Source organism: Alexandromys fortis, unplaced genomic scaffold, assembly GCF_014885135.2.
Source record: "Alexandromys fortis isolate MF-2015 unplaced genomic scaffold, M_Fortis_MF-2015_v1.1 scaffold_0, whole genome shotgun sequence".
Classification (NCBI taxonomy): Eukaryota; Metazoa; Chordata; class Mammalia; order Rodentia; family Cricetidae; genus Alexandromys; species Alexandromys fortis.
The window spans coordinates 25,976,390-25,997,663 of record NW_026067949.1 but is presented as its reverse complement, the minus strand read 5'-3'; the positions used below and the strand labels follow the sequence as shown (position 1 = coordinate 25,997,663).

The 21,274-nt window shown below is 37.0% G+C and overlaps 1 protein-coding gene across 5 annotated transcripts in view; it reads right to left on the bottom strand.

Moving 5' to 3' along the window:
* Positions 1-3,404: 3,404 nt before the first annotated feature.
* Positions 3,405-21,274, bottom strand: part of Guf1 (GTP binding elongation factor GUF1) — a 1,117,012-nt gene continuing 1,099,142 nt past the window's right edge. For 2 of the 5 annotated variants that reach the window (XM_050149666.1, XM_050149667.1), the window contains exons 2-13: positions 14,880-14,965; positions 13,694-13,758; positions 12,941-13,144; positions 11,552-11,691; positions 10,312-10,435; positions 9,519-9,651; positions 8,425-8,568; positions 7,757-7,890; positions 6,234-6,335; positions 5,510-5,629; positions 4,146-4,182; positions 3,405-3,554 (exon numbers count right to left, since the gene is read on the bottom strand). In XM_050149666.1, coding sequence (XP_050005623.1) covers positions 3,417-3,554; positions 4,146-4,182; positions 5,510-5,629; positions 6,234-6,335; positions 7,757-7,890; positions 8,425-8,568; positions 9,519-9,651; positions 10,312-10,435; positions 11,552-11,657 — 1,038 coding nt within the window. In that variant the 5' untranslated portion in view covers positions 11,658-11,691; positions 12,941-13,144; positions 13,694-13,758; positions 14,880-14,965 and the 3' untranslated portion in view covers positions 3,405-3,416. Of the gene's footprint in view, positions 3,555-4,145; positions 4,183-5,509; positions 5,630-6,233; positions 6,336-7,756; positions 7,891-8,424; positions 8,569-9,518; positions 9,652-10,311; positions 10,436-11,551; positions 11,692-12,940; positions 13,145-13,693; positions 13,759-14,879; positions 14,966-15,536; positions 15,615-16,519; positions 16,601-16,873; positions 17,023-17,182; positions 17,295-18,249; positions 18,483-21,274 lie in introns of those variants that run through there. The other 3 variants (XM_050149662.1, XM_050149663.1, XM_050149665.1) reach the window with 3 other exon arrangements.

Sequence of the window (21,274 nt, the reverse complement as noted above, 5' to 3'; positions counted from 1 at the left end):
CGTACAACTATGCACATTTTTATTAGACTGCAGGGGAATACACTCAAGGCATAAAACTCAAGATTAACACTGGGAAATAACCATGGGGCAGTAGATAAGCTTATGCTAAAAAATAAGACTAAAATAACATTTTCCACACATTACAAGTAAGGCTAATAACTCCTAGAGTTATGGATTAAAGGGGAATAGAAAGCCCAAATCAAAAGAGTTCAGACATTTCACTGAAGATATGTTATATTAGAACACACATGCTTCGACTTTTGACTTTCCTTTAGCAATAATATAGGAACAGAACTTGTTGTTCATGTTTTTTGAGACAGTTTCTCTGTAGCTTTGGGGCCTGTCCTGGAACTAGCTCTTGTAGACCAGGCTGGCCTTGAACTCACAGAGATCTGCCTGCCTCTGCCTTGTGAGTGCTGGGATTAAAGGCATGCACCACCACCACCTGGCAGAATAGAACATTTTTTTTTTTTTGAACAACTGGATTGTCTTAGTTTCAAATATATTGCCAGTTTAAAAAAACACTATTGTGGGAATTTGGTATTTTACACCTACCAAATCTAGCTGGGAGATGTATGCTTTGCTAAAATAACTAATAAATCCTTGCATTGATATTCTAGCCCAAAGCCCGCCCCCCTCCATCCAGGCCTAGGAAAGTGTGCCTCCAAACAGACTAGGATCCCAAAAAGCCAGTACATGCAGTAGAAAAAAAATCCCAGTGCCATTATAATTGGCTTCTCAGTCAGACCCCATTGTTAGCCATATTCAGAATCCAGTTTGATCACATGCTTGTACAGTCCCAGTCCAGCTGGCTTTGGTGAGCTCCCATTAGATCAGGCATACTGGAGGGAGGAGAGTGGGTGAGGAAGCGGGAAGGAAACAGGAGGAGGGGAGGAAGTGGAAATTTTGAATGGTATTTTTTTTTCTTTTCCGAGAATGGTATTATTTTTAAAGCAATAAAATTTTTTAAAAAAAATCACTAAGATCAAGTTGGCTTCATCCCAGAGATGTGGGGATGGGCCAACACATGAAAATCTGTCAATGTAATCCACCATATAAGTAAACTGAAAGAAAAAAAATATTCTACCAAAATGTTAAGATTTATCAATAGCCTATTTCTTACAAGGCATGCCATGTTTAAGACAGAAGGCAGTAAGTAAAACCCAGCAAGAGGACTCTTTCTTGCAGTAATATGTTTATGTTGGTTTGTTTGCTGTAACTGAATAGGAAACTAAGTCATTACTAGCTGTGTCATTTTAGCATTTAAGTAATAGTTACTACTTCATTAGCAGCTGGTGATAATATCAAATGTCTGTTGTATTGCATGAATGCTTTTTGAATGTCAGAAGACAGGGCCAAACCTAAGCTTAACTTAGGTGTATAGCATAAGCCACTTAGTTTCAGAAATGTTTGATTAAATATATAAGCATGAAAAGCTGTAACGAGTGTCTGGTAACATGTTGACTTTTTTTAAAAAAAAAAATATTTTACATAGCAATCCCAGTTCCCTCTCCCTCCCCTCCTCCTACTCCTCCCATTTCACTCCCCCTCCATTCAGAGTAAGGCTTTCCATGGAGAGTCAACTGTTATCTGAGGCAGAACCAAGCCCCCGCCCCGCCCCGCCCCGCCCCGCCCCTGTATCTAGAGAATGGGTTCCGAAGAGTCAGTTCATGCACTAGGGATAAATAATGGTTCCATTGCCAGTGGCTCCACAAGCTGCCCAAGCCACACAAAGGTCACCAACATCCAGAGGGCCTAGTTTGGTCCTATGCTAACTTTTTTTTTTCTGTTTTGGTTTTTCAAGATGATTTCTCTTTGTAACAGCCCTGGCTGTCCTGGAACTAGCTCTTGTAGACCAAGCAGGTCCTGAACTCACAGAGATCCACCTGCCTCTTTCCCTGAGTGCTGGGATTAAAGGTATGTACCACTGCTACCCAGATGAGTTTATTTCTTAATTTTCATATATATCAGTGCTTGGGTTAAAAATTATGATGCAGGGTGTAGTTTCCAAAAGGAACAACATAACACAGGGTAATTTTGGAAAGTTTTTAATTGAACTAGATAGAATTAGAGGTCCTTTTAGTATCAATAAGAAAAGCCATGCGTAGACAATGTAGCACATGCCTGTAATTTCAACAATGGAAAGGCTAAGGCAGGATTGTCACAAATTTGAGGTAAATATGAACTACGTATAAATCCTGGGCTAGCCAGGGCTACATGGCAAGATCCTGTCTCAAAACACTAAAAAACAAGAAGAAAAAAAGCAAGAAAAAAATTTGACTGTGATATGCCCTCTTAAATATGTAAAATATATTGATGTGGGATTCCCCTCTGTATGCTGTGAATACCATTGGTTAATTGATGTGGGAGTGTCATATATCAATCTGTTGATTTCATTGGTTAAGCAATAAACTGCTTGGCCCTGATAGGTTAAAACATAGGTGGGAGGAGTAAACAGAACAGAATGCTGGGAAGAAGAGGAAGTGAGCTCAGAGACGCCATGCTCCCCTCACCCGGGCAGACGCAATAGCTCTGCTCTCTGAAGCAGACGTGATGGAGCAAGCTGCCAGGTCAGACATGCTGAATCCTTCCCGGTAAGACCAGTGCTACACAGTTTATTAGAGATGGGTTGATCGGGATATCAGAATTAGCCAGTAAGGGCTAGAGCTAATGGGCCAAGCAGTGTTTAAATGAATACAATTTGTGTATTGTTATTTCGGGGCATAAGCTAGCCAGGTGGCCGGGGTGCTGGGGACACAGCCCTGCCGCTCCTATTACAACAGTTAATAAAGAAACTATTGGGCCTGCTCAGGGAATAATGCTGGGAGAAAGAAGGTGGAGTTAAAGAGAAGCCATGTAGCTTTGCTGGGAACTTTACCTGATAAACCACAGCCACGTGGCAATACACAGATTACTAGAAATGGGTTAAATTAAGATATGTGTTAGCCAATAAGAAGCTAGGACTAATGAGCCAAGCAGGTTTTTTTTTTGTTGTTGTTTTGTTTTTAACAGAACTTGCCTCAAGTTTATTTGTAAAAACAGCATAAGGTCCTGAATATCTGCAAATACTGTGTAGGTGTTCAAACCAGTCCATCTGTCTTCACATTGGCAGACTGTGACCAAGCAGTGCTTTAAATAATACAGTTTCTGTGTGATTATTTTGGGTCTGAGCTGCCCAGCAGCCGGGAACCAATAAGTGGCCTCTCCTTTCAACAATTAAACTCTTTTAATTTTCAGAGGCAGTACTAACAATCTCAACTGAGTAGTGGAACATAAAAGGACTAGGCAATGTAGCACACATTCTACCTCTTCCAGGAGGTCAAAGTTGAAGAGCCTAAAAATAATAAACATTTCATAGTTTTCATTCTGTTGTCAATGCAAATAAGAAGAAAAAGAGAAACACCCATTTTCATGAATCATTTATTAGGCTGGGTTTTCAGAACTTTTATGAAAGCATCTTTTGGAATTTCAATGTTGCCAATCTTCCTTAGCTTTTTCTTCCCTTCTGCTTGTCTCTTTAAAAGTTTCATTTTTCGGGTAATATCTCCACCATACTGAAAAATAAAAAATCCAAATGGGTCCAAAGGAAATAATTATATAATTACACCAAGGAACACCACAACCATAATCATATCACTGTGACATCATTTGACTCCTCCTCAGAAAATGTTATTATTTAAGCTAAGCATATAACATAGCTACAACCTAATGCAGAGACTCTCAGCAGCAGACCTGTGTCAGAAACTTTACCAGGCACTTAGAAAAAGAAGTATTTTGTTTAGCAACAATGTAAATTTTTATTAAAAAAAATAAATAAAATAAAAAATTAATGTAGCAAGGTAAATTTCAATTGTCACTCTTCCAAGTGTGAGAGTCACTATAAATCTTTCTTATGTATAACATTATGGTAGTAACATAAAATTCTCTTTTATATGGTATTACATAAGAGAAAATGAGGCATTTATTTTTAAATGTTTTTAAAATGATGTTAATATGGTTAAGTAGAAATTTACTCTTTTAAAACAAAACTTGGAAATGAAATATATGGTACATAAAAACTAAAATAGAAACAAATTTATAACCCCACTGATTTTAAACCCATTAAATATAGTAAAGTAAAAATATATATATATATATATACATACACATTTGGCCAAAACATTTTTTCTATATGCTTTCACACTGTAAAAGAAGAATTCTGTTTAGGTTGAAAATTTATTACACAGTTCAAACATATGTGATTTCTATACACAAATCTGCTTTTAAAATATGATAGTGTTTAATGATAGTATTCTTTAGACAAAGTTGATTTATGTAATTAATTAGTTCAAATGTTCTTGTATTTCTTTTCATATACTGATTTTAAGATGCAAAAAGTCCACTTTAACATCAGCATATCCTATGGTAAGAAAGGTGCAGGTTTGTGGTATGTATGCGTGAGTAGAAATACAAGCATCTGTGACTTCAATAAAAAGAATTATTCCCAGTCAGCCTAGAAATATTCTAAAGAGTACCTTTTAAAAAGTTAAACCATCACATTGCTGGCCTGACTGCCAATGGATAGTGACGAGTAAAGGATTTATTAATAAATCTATGTTTTATACAGCCCTTCAAGACAAACTACTGTTAATGTATCTAATCATCAACTATATAACTGTATTACTATGACACTTCCAGATCAACACTAATTTTAAAAAAAGTTATCTTTTTTTAAAAAATGTATTTTCAATACAATTTATGTGAAAATGACCACATGATAAGTGCTCTATTTTCTAGCATGTTCCCTGGAACTCTGCCTAATTTCTGGATTTTCTAAGATACTGAATAACTAAAAATAGTGTTTAAAATGAAATTATTCCCATAATGAGATACATTTTATAAAATCTATATCAAAATGGTGGTTCTAGTTCACGAGTACTGTCATATTAGGGTTACGTTAAGCTAGAATTAGGTAGCAATTCCCACTTTGTCTTAACTGAAGAGTGTTTCAGGGTCTTTAGAGCCCTAAAGGTGGGGCAAGAGAAGTGCTGCCCCATGAGTCTGCCAACGTCCATAAAACCAGTTTCCTACAGAAATTAATCTATTTCCATACGTACCATAAACCACTAAGGGACCTGGTCTAGAAACCAAAACCCAGCATGTTATTTATAATCTTTCCCAATTCAGTGCTTCAGAGAAAATATTTTATTATTTCCTTAGGTTCTGTTCCTATCACAATCTACCTGAACAAGTTATAAGCCATTGAATGAAACCTTACAGAAATCCTTTAACCCAGAAATTCAATGAAAATAAGCAGAAATTATTTAATAAACCTTCATAAATTATATCAACTGTAAGTAGCAAAACTCAATGTAAGTACACAAAGTAATTGAACATCAGTGGAAGAGTCGGCATATTCTATCATCTCATGCTCTACAAGAATAAAGTGTAGGCCAAGATTAAAACTTTCACTGTGTTTTCTGGGCGTAGTTCTAAAGCCAGCCTCGGGCAAAAATGCACTTCAACTCACGTTTCTCTTGCGATGACTTTGCTTCCAATAGCAGCTTGGATGGCTATCTCAAACAGCTGTCTGGGAAGAGAATCCTTCAGACGTTCACATATGGTTTTGCCAACAGTGTATGCTTTCTCTCTGAGACAGAAAAAAAGATAGCTACCCTAAATATAAATGTTTAAATTATCTTTATAGTCCATGTGCAGTAATCAACTGTAATAAAAGTAAAGTAAGTTTTAAGAGATTCAAATAGAACTCAACACTTAGTAGATTTTTCTATAACTAGGTATTAATCTATACTGACTTATAATTGCATTGATGAAAAATAAACTAAAAATTATATTGATATGGCATAATTTATAATAGTCTGCTAGTTTGTGAACATGTGTACTTGATTTCATTATCATGAATGATTTTTAGAAATATGAAGATCTTTTTGTTCTCAATCCTTAAACCATCAGTATAAAGATTAAAAACATTTTCTTGTACACTAGCACAGTAAGGGAAAATTATTTACATGATAATACTACTTTCGCTATAATTCTATATTCTATATTTAGTAATAGGGAAAGTAATAGAGAAATGTAAAAAACAGAAGAAAAATTAGTAGATTAAATCTATTTTAATTATCTTTCAAATTTTTAAAAACTGTATCTGCTCCAGTAAGAATGAAGAACCATCAACCACACAAAAACACCCAAAGGGAGCATGCTCAGTTGGTGATCTTTTCTAGTCTGCTTACCTATGCACCACAGTCACTAGCTCTTCCACGATATTCCCATTCAGGAGAATATCCATTTTTATAAGTTCTGCAGTCTGATAACCTGCATCTTCATAATCAAAACTAATGAGAACAAAGAGAACAATGGTAAACATGATCCTATAAATTAAATCTTATAAATACAACAAATTCCTTATTCCTACATATTCATTAGCTGTCCTCACCTGAAGAAAACTGATTAAATTTAAACATAAACTGATTTAAACATAAAGTTTCATTTAATGAGTGTGTATGTCCATAGCAAAGAACCAAATGTATCAACCTTCATTTATGAAATTAAGGTCCAAGTATAGGAACTAAGAATCACTAGAGGAAGGAAAAGGAACTGGTTAAGGTAAAGTAGGAAAAACCAGCCACCAAAAACAATTGTCAGCTCCTTCTATTGTTGCTGACAGGTGGTGAAATTTGGCTAACACTATTTTAAATGGTTTATTCTGTTACCAATGACAACTCTGGTAATGGAAACAAATAGAAACAAAAATAAAACAAACATGTTTAGATAATGCACTAATGAACTGCCATTAAGAAGGGACACTTGGATTTCCTACACAGATATACAGTTTGAACATTCAACATTTTTGTCAGGCCTGAATGAGCTAATACATGAAACAAACAGCACACGTGGACCTAGTACATACCAAGTAGTTACAACAAAGCTTAGCCAATCACAAACCAGTGCTCATGTTAGCTACTATTTTCATCAATATGGTCAAAGCTAACAGTGCTAGCTAGCCACAAAGTTTAATTCCTAAAGCAGACTGCCAGAGGCAATGTAAAAAATTTCTTGCTTATTTAACACTTAACTTTTTTTTTTTTTGGGTTTTCGAGACAGGGTTTCTCTGTGGCTTTGGAGCCTGTCCTGGAACTAGCTCTTGTAGACCAGGCTGGTCTCGAACTCACAGAGATCCGCCTGCCTCTGCCTCCCAAGTGCTGGGATTAAAGGCGTGTGCCACCACCGCCAGGCAACACTTAACTCTTGTACTCTTATTTGGCTGAGTTTCAAGTACTCCCTTAAAATACACAGATTTTTATTAGCTAGGCAACGTCTGCCTGGGAAGACCTAGTTCTTGACTTCAGCGTTGGTAAATGCAGTGCACATTTAGCAGTTTTCATGCTCAATATTTACATCCATATTTCAAATGCAAGTAGATGCTCCAGGAACAAAATAACATACACATATATTTTAAGTGTCACTTGGTCACAGATGTTCTTTGAAATTAATGTCCAATTTTAAGACACAAGGGATTTAAAATTCTTAAGGGGTTGCTTACTTTTTTCAGAGATTATTAAGTCTGATGAATCAAAAAGAATCCTTTCCTCCTATAAGTAAATTTCAAGTACTCTATAATATCTATGTTTCAAGCTTCCTAACCTTATATGATTCTCAACTTTCAGAGCTAAAATTGCTATGGAAGAGCAAATTCTTACTATCAGCATATTCAAAAGCTCCATTGAGACATTTGTGACTACCATTATTTTCTCACCTTGCATACCCAGAAGACAGAGACTTCAAAGAGTCATAAAAATCTACCACAATTTCATTCAAAGGGAAGAGGTATTTAAGCATAACTCTATTTTCATCAATAAAAATCATATTTTTCTGAATTGCTCTTCGTGCCTAAAGAAAAAAAGATCAATGATAATCCAAACAAATACTGATGAAAAAAGATAAGTTTTTAATTTCCAAATTATGATTTCTATAAACAAAAGTAAACAAAATGAAGTAATATTATTTAATGGTCTACCAAAATTTTACAAAGCAGGAGTTTTTTAATGTAAGAGCAACATTCTTTTAAACCAAAGTTTTTAATCTCTGTCACAGCAGTTTTACTTTCAAAATCATACTATATTCACTTTTAAGTGCACAGATAGGCTAAATCACACTGAAGTCCCTTCGGGATAAGTATGCAGTTCTTTTGCATTCCTTTCACTAAAATACTGGACTAATACTGATAGACAACCAGACTTAAAGCTAGTGTGTAAAATCAAGATAGTGTATCAGTACTGGCTCCAGATGCAGGCCCAAAAACAAGAACTATTTATTTAATTATTGAGGCCAATTCCTTAGCAAACAGAATCCTAAATCCTATAAAATATAAGCTTAGGTAAGCACTGCTCCAGGAACTGAAATCATCACCCTTTGTGTTTCTACCTGGCAAAGCGCCATTATCTTTCCAGTGTATTCCGTTGGTGTGACAACAGTGCCCAGAACAACTGGCTCCAAATATTCTGCTACTTTTGACTTGTCAGGGAATTGTGCAGGGTTAATAATTGTGATTTCTTTTTCTTTATATTCCTAAAAATGAGAAAAATGAAAGGTATTTAAAAACAAACACTAATATAATTACATTTCTTGAAGGTTTCTTTTATCATATGGTATATTTTAGCACACAGTTATTGAACTTACTGCAATTAACAAAGCAGCAGTAATAACATCAACAAAAAATACCTAAAGATTAGACTATTACATAATATAGCCTTTCTCTTAGGAAATAAAAAGATCGTCCAGCTTTAAACATTCTTAGTGAATGTATACTAAAAATATACATTAAAATATTTTGGTTATTAACATTTACAAAACATACCTCATGAATAACCTAGAAAAAGTATGACAAAATGTTATATTTATAACTTGACTGTTTAAGGTATTCTAATTATAGTGTATAAAATTGGTTTATCTGTGCTCGGGTAACAGTGGTTTAAATGAGTAAATAATCACTTACATGGAATATAGTACTGGTTTATCACTAACTTAAAACTTAAAAATTTCCCACAAGGATGAAGGTTTTATTTTTTTATTTGGTTATTTATGACCAAAATTATCTTTCATATTACGAGCAGAATTTACAATGGTCCTCTCCTTCCTAATTCTTTTTACTCTTAGCACCAGACTAATTTTGATAATGAAGACATCAATTTAAGAAAAATGATGAGTTCCCGAAAGAACATCCCCATTGATGAGAGAGGGGGAGTTGATTGGGGGAGGGGGAGGGACAGAGGAGGCGGTGGTGGGGAAGAGACAGAAATCTTTAATAAATAAATAAATAATAATAAAAAAGAAAAATGATGAATTAGTTTTTAAAAGGTAATAAAATTTATACTGCTACTAAGCAATTGGAAATTACATTTAATAGGGATTCACCTATAAATAACCAAAAATTTTCTCTTGTATTTAGTATATACACATATATTTTTATAAGTTTTTCCTTTCAGGCTGATACAAAATAGAAGTAAATATTATGGTACCTTTATCAATTTTGCAGATGAAAGAACAGCTTTGTATGGAACAGTGGGAGTCGTCAGAATAACAGAAGCATTATATTCTTGCTCTAGTCGCTGGTTGAAAACTTCCATGTGCAAAAGTCCAAGAAATCCCAACCTGGATGGAGAAAGGGGGAAGAAAAAACACCAAATTCCTTCCAGATGTCCACGTCCCACTGGATTCTGTTTTCTGTTGTGAACACGGTGCTACTTTGTAAGAAAGGATGGAAATCAAGACTCATTCCAGCAATTTGCATCTCTTGTATAATTTTATTAAATAAGACTCAAACATTCTACTATTTTAAATTAGTATAAAAAGTATCCACAAAACATGAACCCACTTGAGAAATGAGCAGACATGAAGATTTTTAGATATTTTACTCATAGAAACTGGTCTTTAGACCTGGTAAAATGGCTGAGTGGTACTGTGCTCATTGACCAAACAATAAGGACCCAAATTTGGATGCCCAGCACAAAAGAGAAAGGTGGGAATTGCAGAATGCACCTGTGACCTCAGTGCTGGGAAGAGACAGCAAGGTACCAGGGTGATATCCCAGGTCAGTGATAGATTTCATCTCAAAGAACAAGGTGTAGAGTCAGGTTGATCTCGGACCCGTGAGCATGAACACCTGGTATGCACACCACATATACATGTGTATGCATACACACAAAGAATACAAAAAATTTAAACTGATCTTCAGAAATGTTAAGAAGCAAGCTACCCAATTAGAACTCATTTTCCTATAGGAAGTGACTCTATGATGTAAATCTCCCTTACCTCCAGCCAGCACCCAGGGCCAGACTGCTGTCCCGATGCACCGTCACACTGGAGTCATTTAAAGTCAGCTTCTCTATAGCACTCTTGAGGTTGTTATACTCAGATTGGTCTATGGGGTACACGCCTGGAGACACAAACGTAATATGAAGCACTGTCAAGTTCAAAATTAACCATTTGGCATTTATTTTACTTTTTTTTTTTTTATTAAATTGGCTGCTAGGTATCTTGGAATCCATTAGCTTTAATGAATATACAAATGTGTTGACACTCCAAACAGTGGTTTTATGCTTTTGGAGAAGTACAAAAAGAAGAAAAAAACTAAACAACGAAGAGAATTAAGCCAATACATAATTAGGTAAATTATGTTTACTCCAAAAATTAGAAGCATAACATGGTCCACTACTGTGATGAAAATTATTAGAACATTAGAAATGGGCCCAAATGACACTGGACTTCACTTCCAGATCAGTTACTAAAACTAAATATAAGTTTACTTTTAGAAACTTACTGCTGAAACTATGAGAGCTACTACTGATTCCTCAGATTCTTTTCACCTCCTGCTCAAGAAGTCTACAGTTTACAAATTCTCTGCACTCCAAATGACTTGACTCTGCTGAAGCAGAGCAGTAATAAAGCTTGTGATCTGTGAGAGGGGACTATGAGGAGAAGCCAGGGGATAAAGACCCAGGTTAGAAAAACCAGATGACCCTCCATTAGGTCTTCATTATCTAAATGTCTGCGAGACTCACAGTGAACCGTGTTCTGATGTTACATGTCCTAGAGGCTACACTGTTGTCTACTGCACCCATGAGAGCAGTTTAACTACAAAGAACTCGACTAAGAGGTGGGATTAATTATACTGAGAATTGTAATTAAAACACCCTAATTAATTAGAAAAAAAATCCAAGTGTAATCAACTAACTTTTCAGAGAAATAAGACAATTCATGTTAGTAAGATCTCCTAGATATTATTTCTTAAGAAATCCTAAATGAGCTCTCATATAAAATGTTACCATATACATGAAGATGTAAAGTGATACATAGAGATACTGCATACAAATACATAGGCAAATATCATCATATATATGTGTGTGTGTATATGTGTATACACACACATATACACATTACAAACAGATCTATAAGAATGTTTATTATCCTCTAGTTCATTTTCTTTCACCACAGATATACTTTTAATTAAAAAAATTTTGGTCTTTTGGTGTTGAATTTGTGAACTCCTCACCTGCAAATACCATTGGTTTCGCTGATTTAAACCCAGGCAAGGGATCCACTGGATGATTATGTAAATATAATGTATCTCCTATTTGAGCTTCAGTGACATCTTTCATCCCAGCAATCAGAAAGCCCACCTGTCCTGCATATCTAAATAAAATTAGCATATGCAAATATTTACTGCTTTTCTGTTGAAAGTGTATACTCACAGTTCTGTCTTCCTAGGAATCTGCCATATCCCTTCCAAACAAGCAAGTGGCACATACCAAATTCAACCTCTGAAGCTCATTAAGAAAACAAAGTGTCTTATCCACTGCCCTAATTCTCTACTCATGCTGTCTTTTTTGATCTGCTCACCTTTCACAAATTAAACACCAGCTTCTAACATCTATTATGAAGCTAATATTACTGTAGAAAAATTTAGGAGGCTGTCATGTCTATTACTATGTGATAAAGGTTCATTAACAAGGGGGAAAAAGATACATTTCTAACCAAACAGGAAAAAATAAACATGTAACAACAGTCTATTACATATCTGATTTTCACATGAAAAAAGCAGATTCCATGAATTCAGTTTTAGGTTTAAAAACCAAAAAGCATACATAGTAGCATGCTCGTTTCTATAGGTTGTAGCAGAGGAGCAGTAATGAAGAGGCAGTAATGTTCAATACACACATGACATATATGTACACACATTACACATATACAATACACGAGAGACTTCAGAAATACTTCACTAAAATTAAAATGGACTGATTCAAAACATGTCATATTTCACATGAGGCTTTTTAGATACAACATGAAACTGTGGACTCTGATCCACATACTCAAATACTCTATTTGACACTTTAGTTTTCAGAGACGACCTGAGAAGCAAAACTGCGATGTCATGTCTTCTCATTACCAGAGTAGCCACTCAGCAGCTGTTTCACAGCTAACTCAGATCTGATTTTCTAGTTCATACTAATTTCTTAATCCTACTCCTCTATACATTTTATTTAATCTAGGTTTAACCCTGCATTCCAGTGAAGAAAGGAGTGATCAGTTTCTGGAACACCTTATATTGCAAAGTTTAGTTGTGATGAGGTTAAATGTAAAAGGAAAAATAAATCCATTGAATGAATTGAGGCCCCCTAATACTTAATTGTACCATCAAATACATTAACATGAGAACCAAGTCTGTACTAGGTCACTAAGTTATTTCTACTAATCAATAAACCCTAATTACGTTTATAGGCATAAACTGCCACTACAAACACATGAGCTCCTTCTGACCCAGTGTCTGGATGCAGAGTTGCGTTCCACCCATCATCCACTGTAGTTCTACATTCTGGCCATTATGGCACACGGGGAGAGACACATACATAACTTAGTGTACATGTTAAAACAGATTACTTACAATTTATGAGTGGGCTGCTCATTTGGGTTCAAAACGCCTACTTCATTAACTTCATATGTCTTCTTGGTGTGTGCAGATACAATCTTATCTCCTTTGGAAACCACGCCATCAAACAGTGCTATGTTGGCTATCACACCTCTATACTGGTCAAAGGTAGAATCAAACACCAATGCTCTCAGTGGGTTTTCACGACATACTTTTGGACTATTATAAAAGTATATAGAGAAAATATCAAAAAAACTTATTTTCAATTGAGGAAGCATGTTATTTAATTTTTCAAAAGATAATTACTCAAGAACCAAAGCAAAAAGGCCTTTCAATAAAATATGCTAGATAAGTCTCAACCATCAGTTTTAAATTTTGAAATTATTTCAAAATAATATACATTTGAAATATTACTTTTTGAAATATATTCAAAAATATATATTTGAAAATATGAGATGTATGCTCACTATACAGCAAAGACCAATTACCAATGAACTTACTTCCCTATGCTCCGATTATCAGAGACTGCCATTATCCTTGCTTTCTTTTCCGCTTTACTATATTGAAATTGAACTTGCGTTCTTTACATTTTACTAAAAGCAAAAGGTTATTCCACCCTAGTGCAAGATCACTTGCCACATCCACTAGCTTAAAATGACAGATCAAGTTGATGGTCTATTAATCTAAACTGTTAAATTATAAAGGTCTATAATTACTAAACTCTAAATTTAAAGTAGTGACTATATGAACAGTATAAAAACTACTTACGGAGGTATTCTTTCAATGACTGCCTGAAGAACACTTTCAACGTTTGTCCCAAGTTTTGCAGAAATCTGAAACCATGTAAAAAGAAAAGCACTGAGATTTAAGGCTACACTCATCCTTCCTGGGGTCTTGTCATTTATGATCAGGAAGAAAAATTCTCTTATTCATTTATTTGAACAGAGAAAAAAGAAAAGGATAAAGATATCTTCCCATTATCCGGTGTTAGTGACCCTATGATGTCAGGATTAAAGTGAAAGAACATTCTTGGTGTGTCCAGAAAGCAATGGAATAAGAATTAAAACAAAAATTTTGATGAGCAAAAATTATGCCTTTTAATAAAATGTATCACTTTAACCAATATCTATCAAGTCTAAAAATACCTGCTCTTCAAAACCAAAATAACTTACAAGAAGTAATGCTAAGGGCAGAAGAGATGACTCAGATTTTGAGAATCCTTGCTGCCTCATAGAGGACCCCAGGGTTACTTCCCAGCACCCACAGCAGGAACTCACACCTATAATTGGAGTTACAGGAGATCCAAGTCCCACTTCTAGACTCCTTGGGTACGTGTACCACTGTGCAGAGTCTGGTGCTGGCACACACATACACATAATGCTACACTGAGTTTCAAAAGGCTTTTAGTTCTGACATACAGGCTAACTAAGTCTATGATATAAGGAAAGTGGTAAAATCTTTAAGCCTTAGTTCATTTAAAAGTTACATAGCAACAATCTATATAAATAATATAAAGGGAACTTTCAATAGTTGTGCTAGCTAGTTTTATGTTAACCTGACATAACTAGAGTCATTTGAGAGATAGAAACCTCACCTGAGAAAATGCCTCCATAAGATCAGGCTGTAGGCAGGCTTTAGGGCATTTTCTCAGTTGTAATTATGTGTGAGGGCCCAGCCCACTATGGGTGCTGCCATTCCTGGACTACTGCCCTGGGTTCTATAAGATAGCAGGCTGAGTGAGCCAGTGGAGGAAACAGCACCCCTCCATGGCCTCTGTACCAACTCCTACCTCCATGTTTCTGCCCTGATTTCTTTCCTTCAATGACAGCCTACAATGTGGAAGTATAACCCAAACAAACCCTTTCCTCCCCAAGGTGTTTTGGTGATGGTGTTTCATCACAGCAATAAAAAAAAGCTAAGACAATCATCTTTAAAAAAAAAAAAAGGCATTTACCTTTATGCATTCTTCACTAGGGATATCAAACACTTTTTCAATCTGTTTTTCAACCCTTTCAGGATCAGCATTCTTTAGATCTATCTGTAAACAAAATTACTGAATGAGCATAGTAAAAGTAAAATTAGTTCACAGTAATAATATTTGGAGATCAATAATACTTTCTATGAGTTAACCTAATTGATCTCTCCATGATTTTTTCAAAAGAATTATTTACCTATGGGTAGTCTTATTTTACATTTAGCACCACAATCAAGAAATGTAACTTAATGCAGTCTGAATTTTTAAATTAGAATTCCTAACTCTATAGTACGGGATGAACTTATATGGATGAAGTAAGCATTGACCTGTTTCATGGACAGCACCAATTCTTATTCTAATCCCCTCTCCATGGCAGTGAGGCTGGCACCTTTGCTTAGTCTGCCTTGCTCCCCTTTTTTTACAGAAACACATGCAATTCAGATGAACCTTTTCAACTCTCTGAAAGAAATATTTGACCTGCAATTCTATCACAAGAAATTCAGAGATAAATCAAACTGATAATCTAAGTGAATAGTAACTGAAGACCCCTCTTATTAAGAAAAAAAAACATACTTCACAATTAAACATTAAAATATAGGTGAATAATGAATGGCATTGGTGACTCATTTTAATTACCTTATTTATAACTGGAATTACTGACAACTGTGCTTCAAAGGCAAGAAAGAAATTTGCTACCGTTTGAGCTTGAATACCCTGGAGGCAAGACAACAGAGACCAAGATGACTGTTTGACACTAAATGTATCACAAAATTAGTAATTCCATACCATTCCATATATCATCATCAAACTGAGATTTTTGGATCACACTAATAAAATGATACAATATGCCCTCTGTTGGAAAACAGCCAAAGAATGACACATGGTGAACAGTGCCTTGGGGAACCGTGGGAGAGGCTGCAGGAAGTAGGTAGAGGGCTTTACCCAAAGTGCATTCTGTTCCCTGTGTTGCTCTTGGATGCGATTTCATGCTTCCTGTCTTAAACAGTGCATTCAATTCATAGGACGTGTTTATTCTTGTTGGAGCAAAAATGGACATTGTTAAGCATTTTTAATAATCCTTTTTTGCTGATTTCTATGGCATATTTTCTGGAACAGGTGTTCCTTGCCTTCCTGTAACCATTTTTTAATTAACTTGCTATAAAAGAAGCTAGTTCTCCAGAATAAATTTAGTCAGTAGCTTTAGCTCTGTCTACCCCATTAGTTTCAGTCCCAGGTTTCGAAGACAGATCTGCAAGGTGGACAAAGATTGGCACCATCAACCAGCCAGAGCCATGCCCTAAAACCTAAGACCCTTCGTTCTTCCTCACTTGTGTTTCCTGAACAGGGAGTAGCTTTGACCCCACAGTCACCCACAATCATCACAACTGTGTTGGGTTCCATCACTACTATGCTGTGTTCCGTCACTACTATGTTGTGTTCCATTACTACGTTGTGTTCCGTCACTACTATGTGTGCCATCACTCCCACGTTGTGTTCCGTCACTACATTGTATTCCATTAGTATGTTGTGTTCCGTCACTACCACATTGTGTTCCATCCCTACTACGTTGTGTTCCATTACTACAGTCATGTCAAGTCATGTATAAAGAAAGATCTTACCTCATTTGCATCGACCACCAGTAAAACACCTTGGCAAGCAGAGAGTGACCTGGACACTTCATAACTAAAATCAACATGGCCCTAAAAAGCAAAATATTGGTATCCTTTAAATATCAGCTATATTTTTTAAAGGAACAGATATTATTGCTAATCATCTGACATGACAAAAACTTGTAAAATGTGTGCTGGGGGGAAGTTGTGAAAACATCTGAAATAAGCTACACTAACACCAAAAAATGAGAAAACAAACACCAAAGGTAGATGTACAAATTCAGCCCCCAAATGAGAGAATTTTGTTTGGAATATCAACAAGACTAACTTCAGCAATTTTTGCGAAGTCAATCTGAAACTTACTGGCGTGTCAATGAGATTTAAAAGGTACTGTTTTCCTTCAAAATTGTAAAACAGAGTTGCTGTCTGCGCTTTCACGGTGATTCCTCTTTCTCGTTCCACTTGTAATTTATCAAGAACCTGCTTATTTTTCTTTGTCTTATCAATTGTTCCTAGAAACGGAAGAAGCATTGATTGATTTCTCCAGGTTTTAAAACGAAACATTAAGCATAAAACATTAAAGATATAATAGCAAAATGTAAAACATCGTGGTAAAACTAAATTCCCAATCACTCGAGGCAATCACAAGCTTATGATATAAAATGAAAATACCTGTTAGTTCTAGGAGCCTGTCAGCTAATGTACTTTTGCCATGATCCACATGTGCAATGATACTGAAATTTCTGATATCTTCAACAGGAAATCTAGACATGTCAGGTTTCTCCTGAAAAGGGAACAGAACCTCACATTTAGAGGCATAAAATTTGCATAAAACAAATTACAAATTCAAATAAGACTCTTAATCTGTGGGTAATTTCACTTATTGAACTTACTTTACCTCATTTTTCCCTACAATAAAAATATGACTAAGCCTAACTACAAAGAACAAATTACAAGAGACTTACCAATGTCAGTTCCATAAACAAAGCTAAATAAAACCCCCTTACTTAATACTTCCGTCATGTATTGAACCAATCGCAAATTTACTTTCATTAATGGAGAAAGCAAGACAGACTCAAGAGTATGAGAATACCTTATCAAGCAAAAAGCTCTCAGAAAATCTTTACCACAGTGAGACACACCACAAACTGTTGTAAGTGTGTGCGCCCACGAGTCATTGTCGCCCAGGTGGTTTTCATCATCAGGAAACAAGCTGAAACTGTAATGACTGTAACGTCTATTTTAGCTTTCACTTAGTTACTCAATATAAGGAAGATGAAGGAATAGGGAAACTCTCCAAACAAAACCGTCACAGCTGCATTGTAGTCTCTTTTTCAGCCATCGCGTTCAGGTCAAAGTTCTTCAGAACTGCACCACTTTCAAAAACCCTGAATTGGGACGAATGCAAATCCGTTTTCCTAACCACAAGCCATCTTTCAGCTGGAGCCACATTAGCTGGAGCCTTCGCGACCCACAAACCTCCAAGTTTGATTATTATCTCGCACAAACGCGAAGCTGCAGACTCGGATGCAAAGTCAAGCAAGTTGCCCAAGAAGCATAACTAACAAACACAGGAAGACCTTTACTAGAGAGCAGCAGCTTCTCGGAGGTTTCCAGAAGCAACACCTGCTCAAGACTGACCCTGTCCCTAAGCCAGGCTAGCGAGCAGCCAGGGTCGAGGAGCTCGCCCTCCGTGCACACGCGGAAGCCCAGCGCCATCCCCGGGGAGAGCCGATCACCTTGAGCTCGGCCGTGCTGAAGGGCCTGCGGGTGGCCCCGGGTTCCAACACGGCCACCTGCCGGGAGCAGGGAGGCAGCAAGCGCGCGGCGCCGGCGGCCCATGGCGCGAGAGCCCGCCCGGCGAGCGTCCACATGCCGGGGCGGCTCAGGAGCAGGCCGGGAGAGGCCGCCCCGTGCCAGGGCCCGCTTTCCTGCCTCGGCCACAGGCGTGCGCCAGGCCTGACGCCAGTAAAACGCGCTGCACGCGGGTCGCGCCGCTCATGACGTCAGAGCGCCTCCGCAGGGGTCGAAAGGTCACGGTCGGGGCGCGGAGGAGACGGTTGCTGACCGCAGTTGGTCGCCCTAGTTCTAGTGCTGTGGTCATCGCCCCGCGGCTGCCTCTGTCTAGGCAAATGCAGCCGGACGTCCGTGAGAGCCCGCCTTTGGGTGCAGTGGGAGAGAGGCACCCTAGGGCTGCTGTCGCATGCAGCGGCTCCCCGCAGGGTCTGGGAGTCCATGAGTCTCCACGAAGTGCAGCATCCCTGATCTGTTGCATGGGCTTGACCCCCTCCACTCTGAAGCCCGGCGTGGCTGGGGAGTTCTTTTGAGAGACTTACGGGAAAAACTGGAGTGAGTGACTTCTACGAAGAAAATTACTTCAGATTTAGCCAGGATGAAGCCTAGAATTGTTTATAAAAATATAAAAAGAGGAAGCGAGCGCATCGGAAAGCCAGGATATGGGCTTCTCTGTGTCTGTGCAAAAGTAATTCACGCTTCAAAATTGTTAAGAGAATTTATTCTGGAGCCAAACAGACCATGCACCCCACCCCCTCCAACAGCACCCCATCCAACACAGGTTAAAGATAACACATAATTTTACATTCCAATGAAATAGCGATTTTATGAGCTTTTTATGGTGGCAGAGTCTTAAGTAAAAGTAGTTTTCAAACACATTGATAAAACACACTGCTACAGCCCTCTTTAGAAATCTCGGCTGCAGGCCTCAGATGCCGGTTTAGAGCATTCCGGCCTCTGTGATGATTAGGACTAGACTTGGTGAAGAGTTCTCAATTGGTTTCCATCTGTGTGTGAAGATGGTGGGTCTGGCTTGATCTGCTAGTCACAAGGTGATTATCTGGAGCTGAGAAGAAAGGTCCAAGTTTCTGAAAATTGTTTGCATACACATATTTTACAAAACCATGAGAATGAGTAAGAACAACAAAAAAAGAACTATTGAGAAGAGCAAAAGAAATGGATTGTGAAAAAGGAAAGAAAGGTTTGTAAGAAGATCATGTTCTTATCAGATGAGATCTTTGATCAAATTCGTTTTGATCATTAGACCTTATAAATGGTTATTTAAATGAATAAGCTAGAATTATCAATGATGACACTGTGGGCTATCTTTTTGATTGATCTAAACTCTGTCCTTTAAGACTCACTAAAGCAACCAGATGGTTTGTTAATGGGGGAAAATATTTAAATCCATTTCTCACACGTAAAACATTGCATTTCTAAGAGCAGCTTTAAAGTACTCTACCATCTGTATTAATGATCCGTTAATGCACTTCCCAGGAAATTGAAGTCGTTTGGTCTTCAATGTTTCATAACTTACAGTACACTTGAGACTTAAACTAATTTCATTTTTATATATCGTTTTTGGTTGATGTATTTTTCAATTTATTTAATCAAACCAGGCTTTCATGAAGGAAATTGTGTTTTAAAATGTGTAGTCACAAAAGTTTTCAATTTATCTAAATGGAATAAAATTTAAAATATATTTGATAAACTTTTCAGTGAATTTACATGACAGAAAAAAAATTCCTCTATTTTTCTGCTGTTAATGAAAACCTAGGTCCTTTCAAAATAAACCTTGATGGCAGATACCCTGACTTGATCAGTGCACATTATATGGGTGTGTTTATTAGACCAGACCCCATTAATGAATAACATTAGTACTTGTTATTCAAAATGAGATAATAGAATAAAAGAACCTTGAGAAAGGAAGAGGAGACTGATGATCCTATTGTGGTTCCTATGCATAAGTTTGATGTTTTCTCATAGTTATATCAACAAGACAGAACAATTCTCCACATTCTAGAAATCATCCTCAAAATCTGTCCTTCTTATTTAATAGAAAGAATCCTGTAGTTTGATCAAAGTAAAAACAATGTACAATGTACTTGTTCACTCCTCTTTATTTTTATGGGGCTTCCCTCACCCTTTTCCCCATCTGAACCTTTTCAGTGACACTCACACTCTAGCCATGACGTCTCATTTCATCCTCCAGCTGTCATGACTTCGGTAGCAGCTCTGCCACCGCTGCTTTACCCTCTTAAACCATTGGCATCTCATGCTGTCAGTGCAGTACCCTCCGCTTAATTAGTGTCTCATTACTGTTTCTGCATAAAGCTGATCACACCTTTCTATTTTTTAAAACCCCGAAGAGCATCTTATTTCAAATACAGCAATGTGTGGATGGCTTGTCATGGCCTACAACTCCCTTGTGATCTGGTCTACATCTCAGAATTATCTCCTTAAACCTCCCCCTAGTTCAAAGTTACTACTCAGATTGGCTTTGAGTTTAAACCTCAAATTGCCAAGCACCTTGTCATCTTATAGCCTTTTCTCGAAATGCTCTTATACAGCCTCCCAAGGGCTTTTTTCTTATTAATCAGTTCTGTGCTCAGACAAACCTTTTCACAGATCATCAAAAAGATCTTCTTCCCTCATTAATCTCCATTTTGCATCATTAATTTCTAACATCAACCTGGGTTTGCTGTAGGCCTTGCTCCAGATAGGCTTATGGGCCTAGGATGGATATGTGGAGTTGAGAACACAAAGAAATTGGGAGCACCTGTTGTTGCTCAGGCACATGGCCATGTGTATCTTTATTCATACCGTTTTAACATCAGTTTTTACTTCCTAAGGTTTTGAAAATGGCTATAATCATTGTCAGTATGTTCCTTGTTTCTCATCAAACAGGGTGATAGATAGTTTTGTCTCTTGTAGTTAATATTTGCATCTGGTAGGGTCTGGGTTCTCATG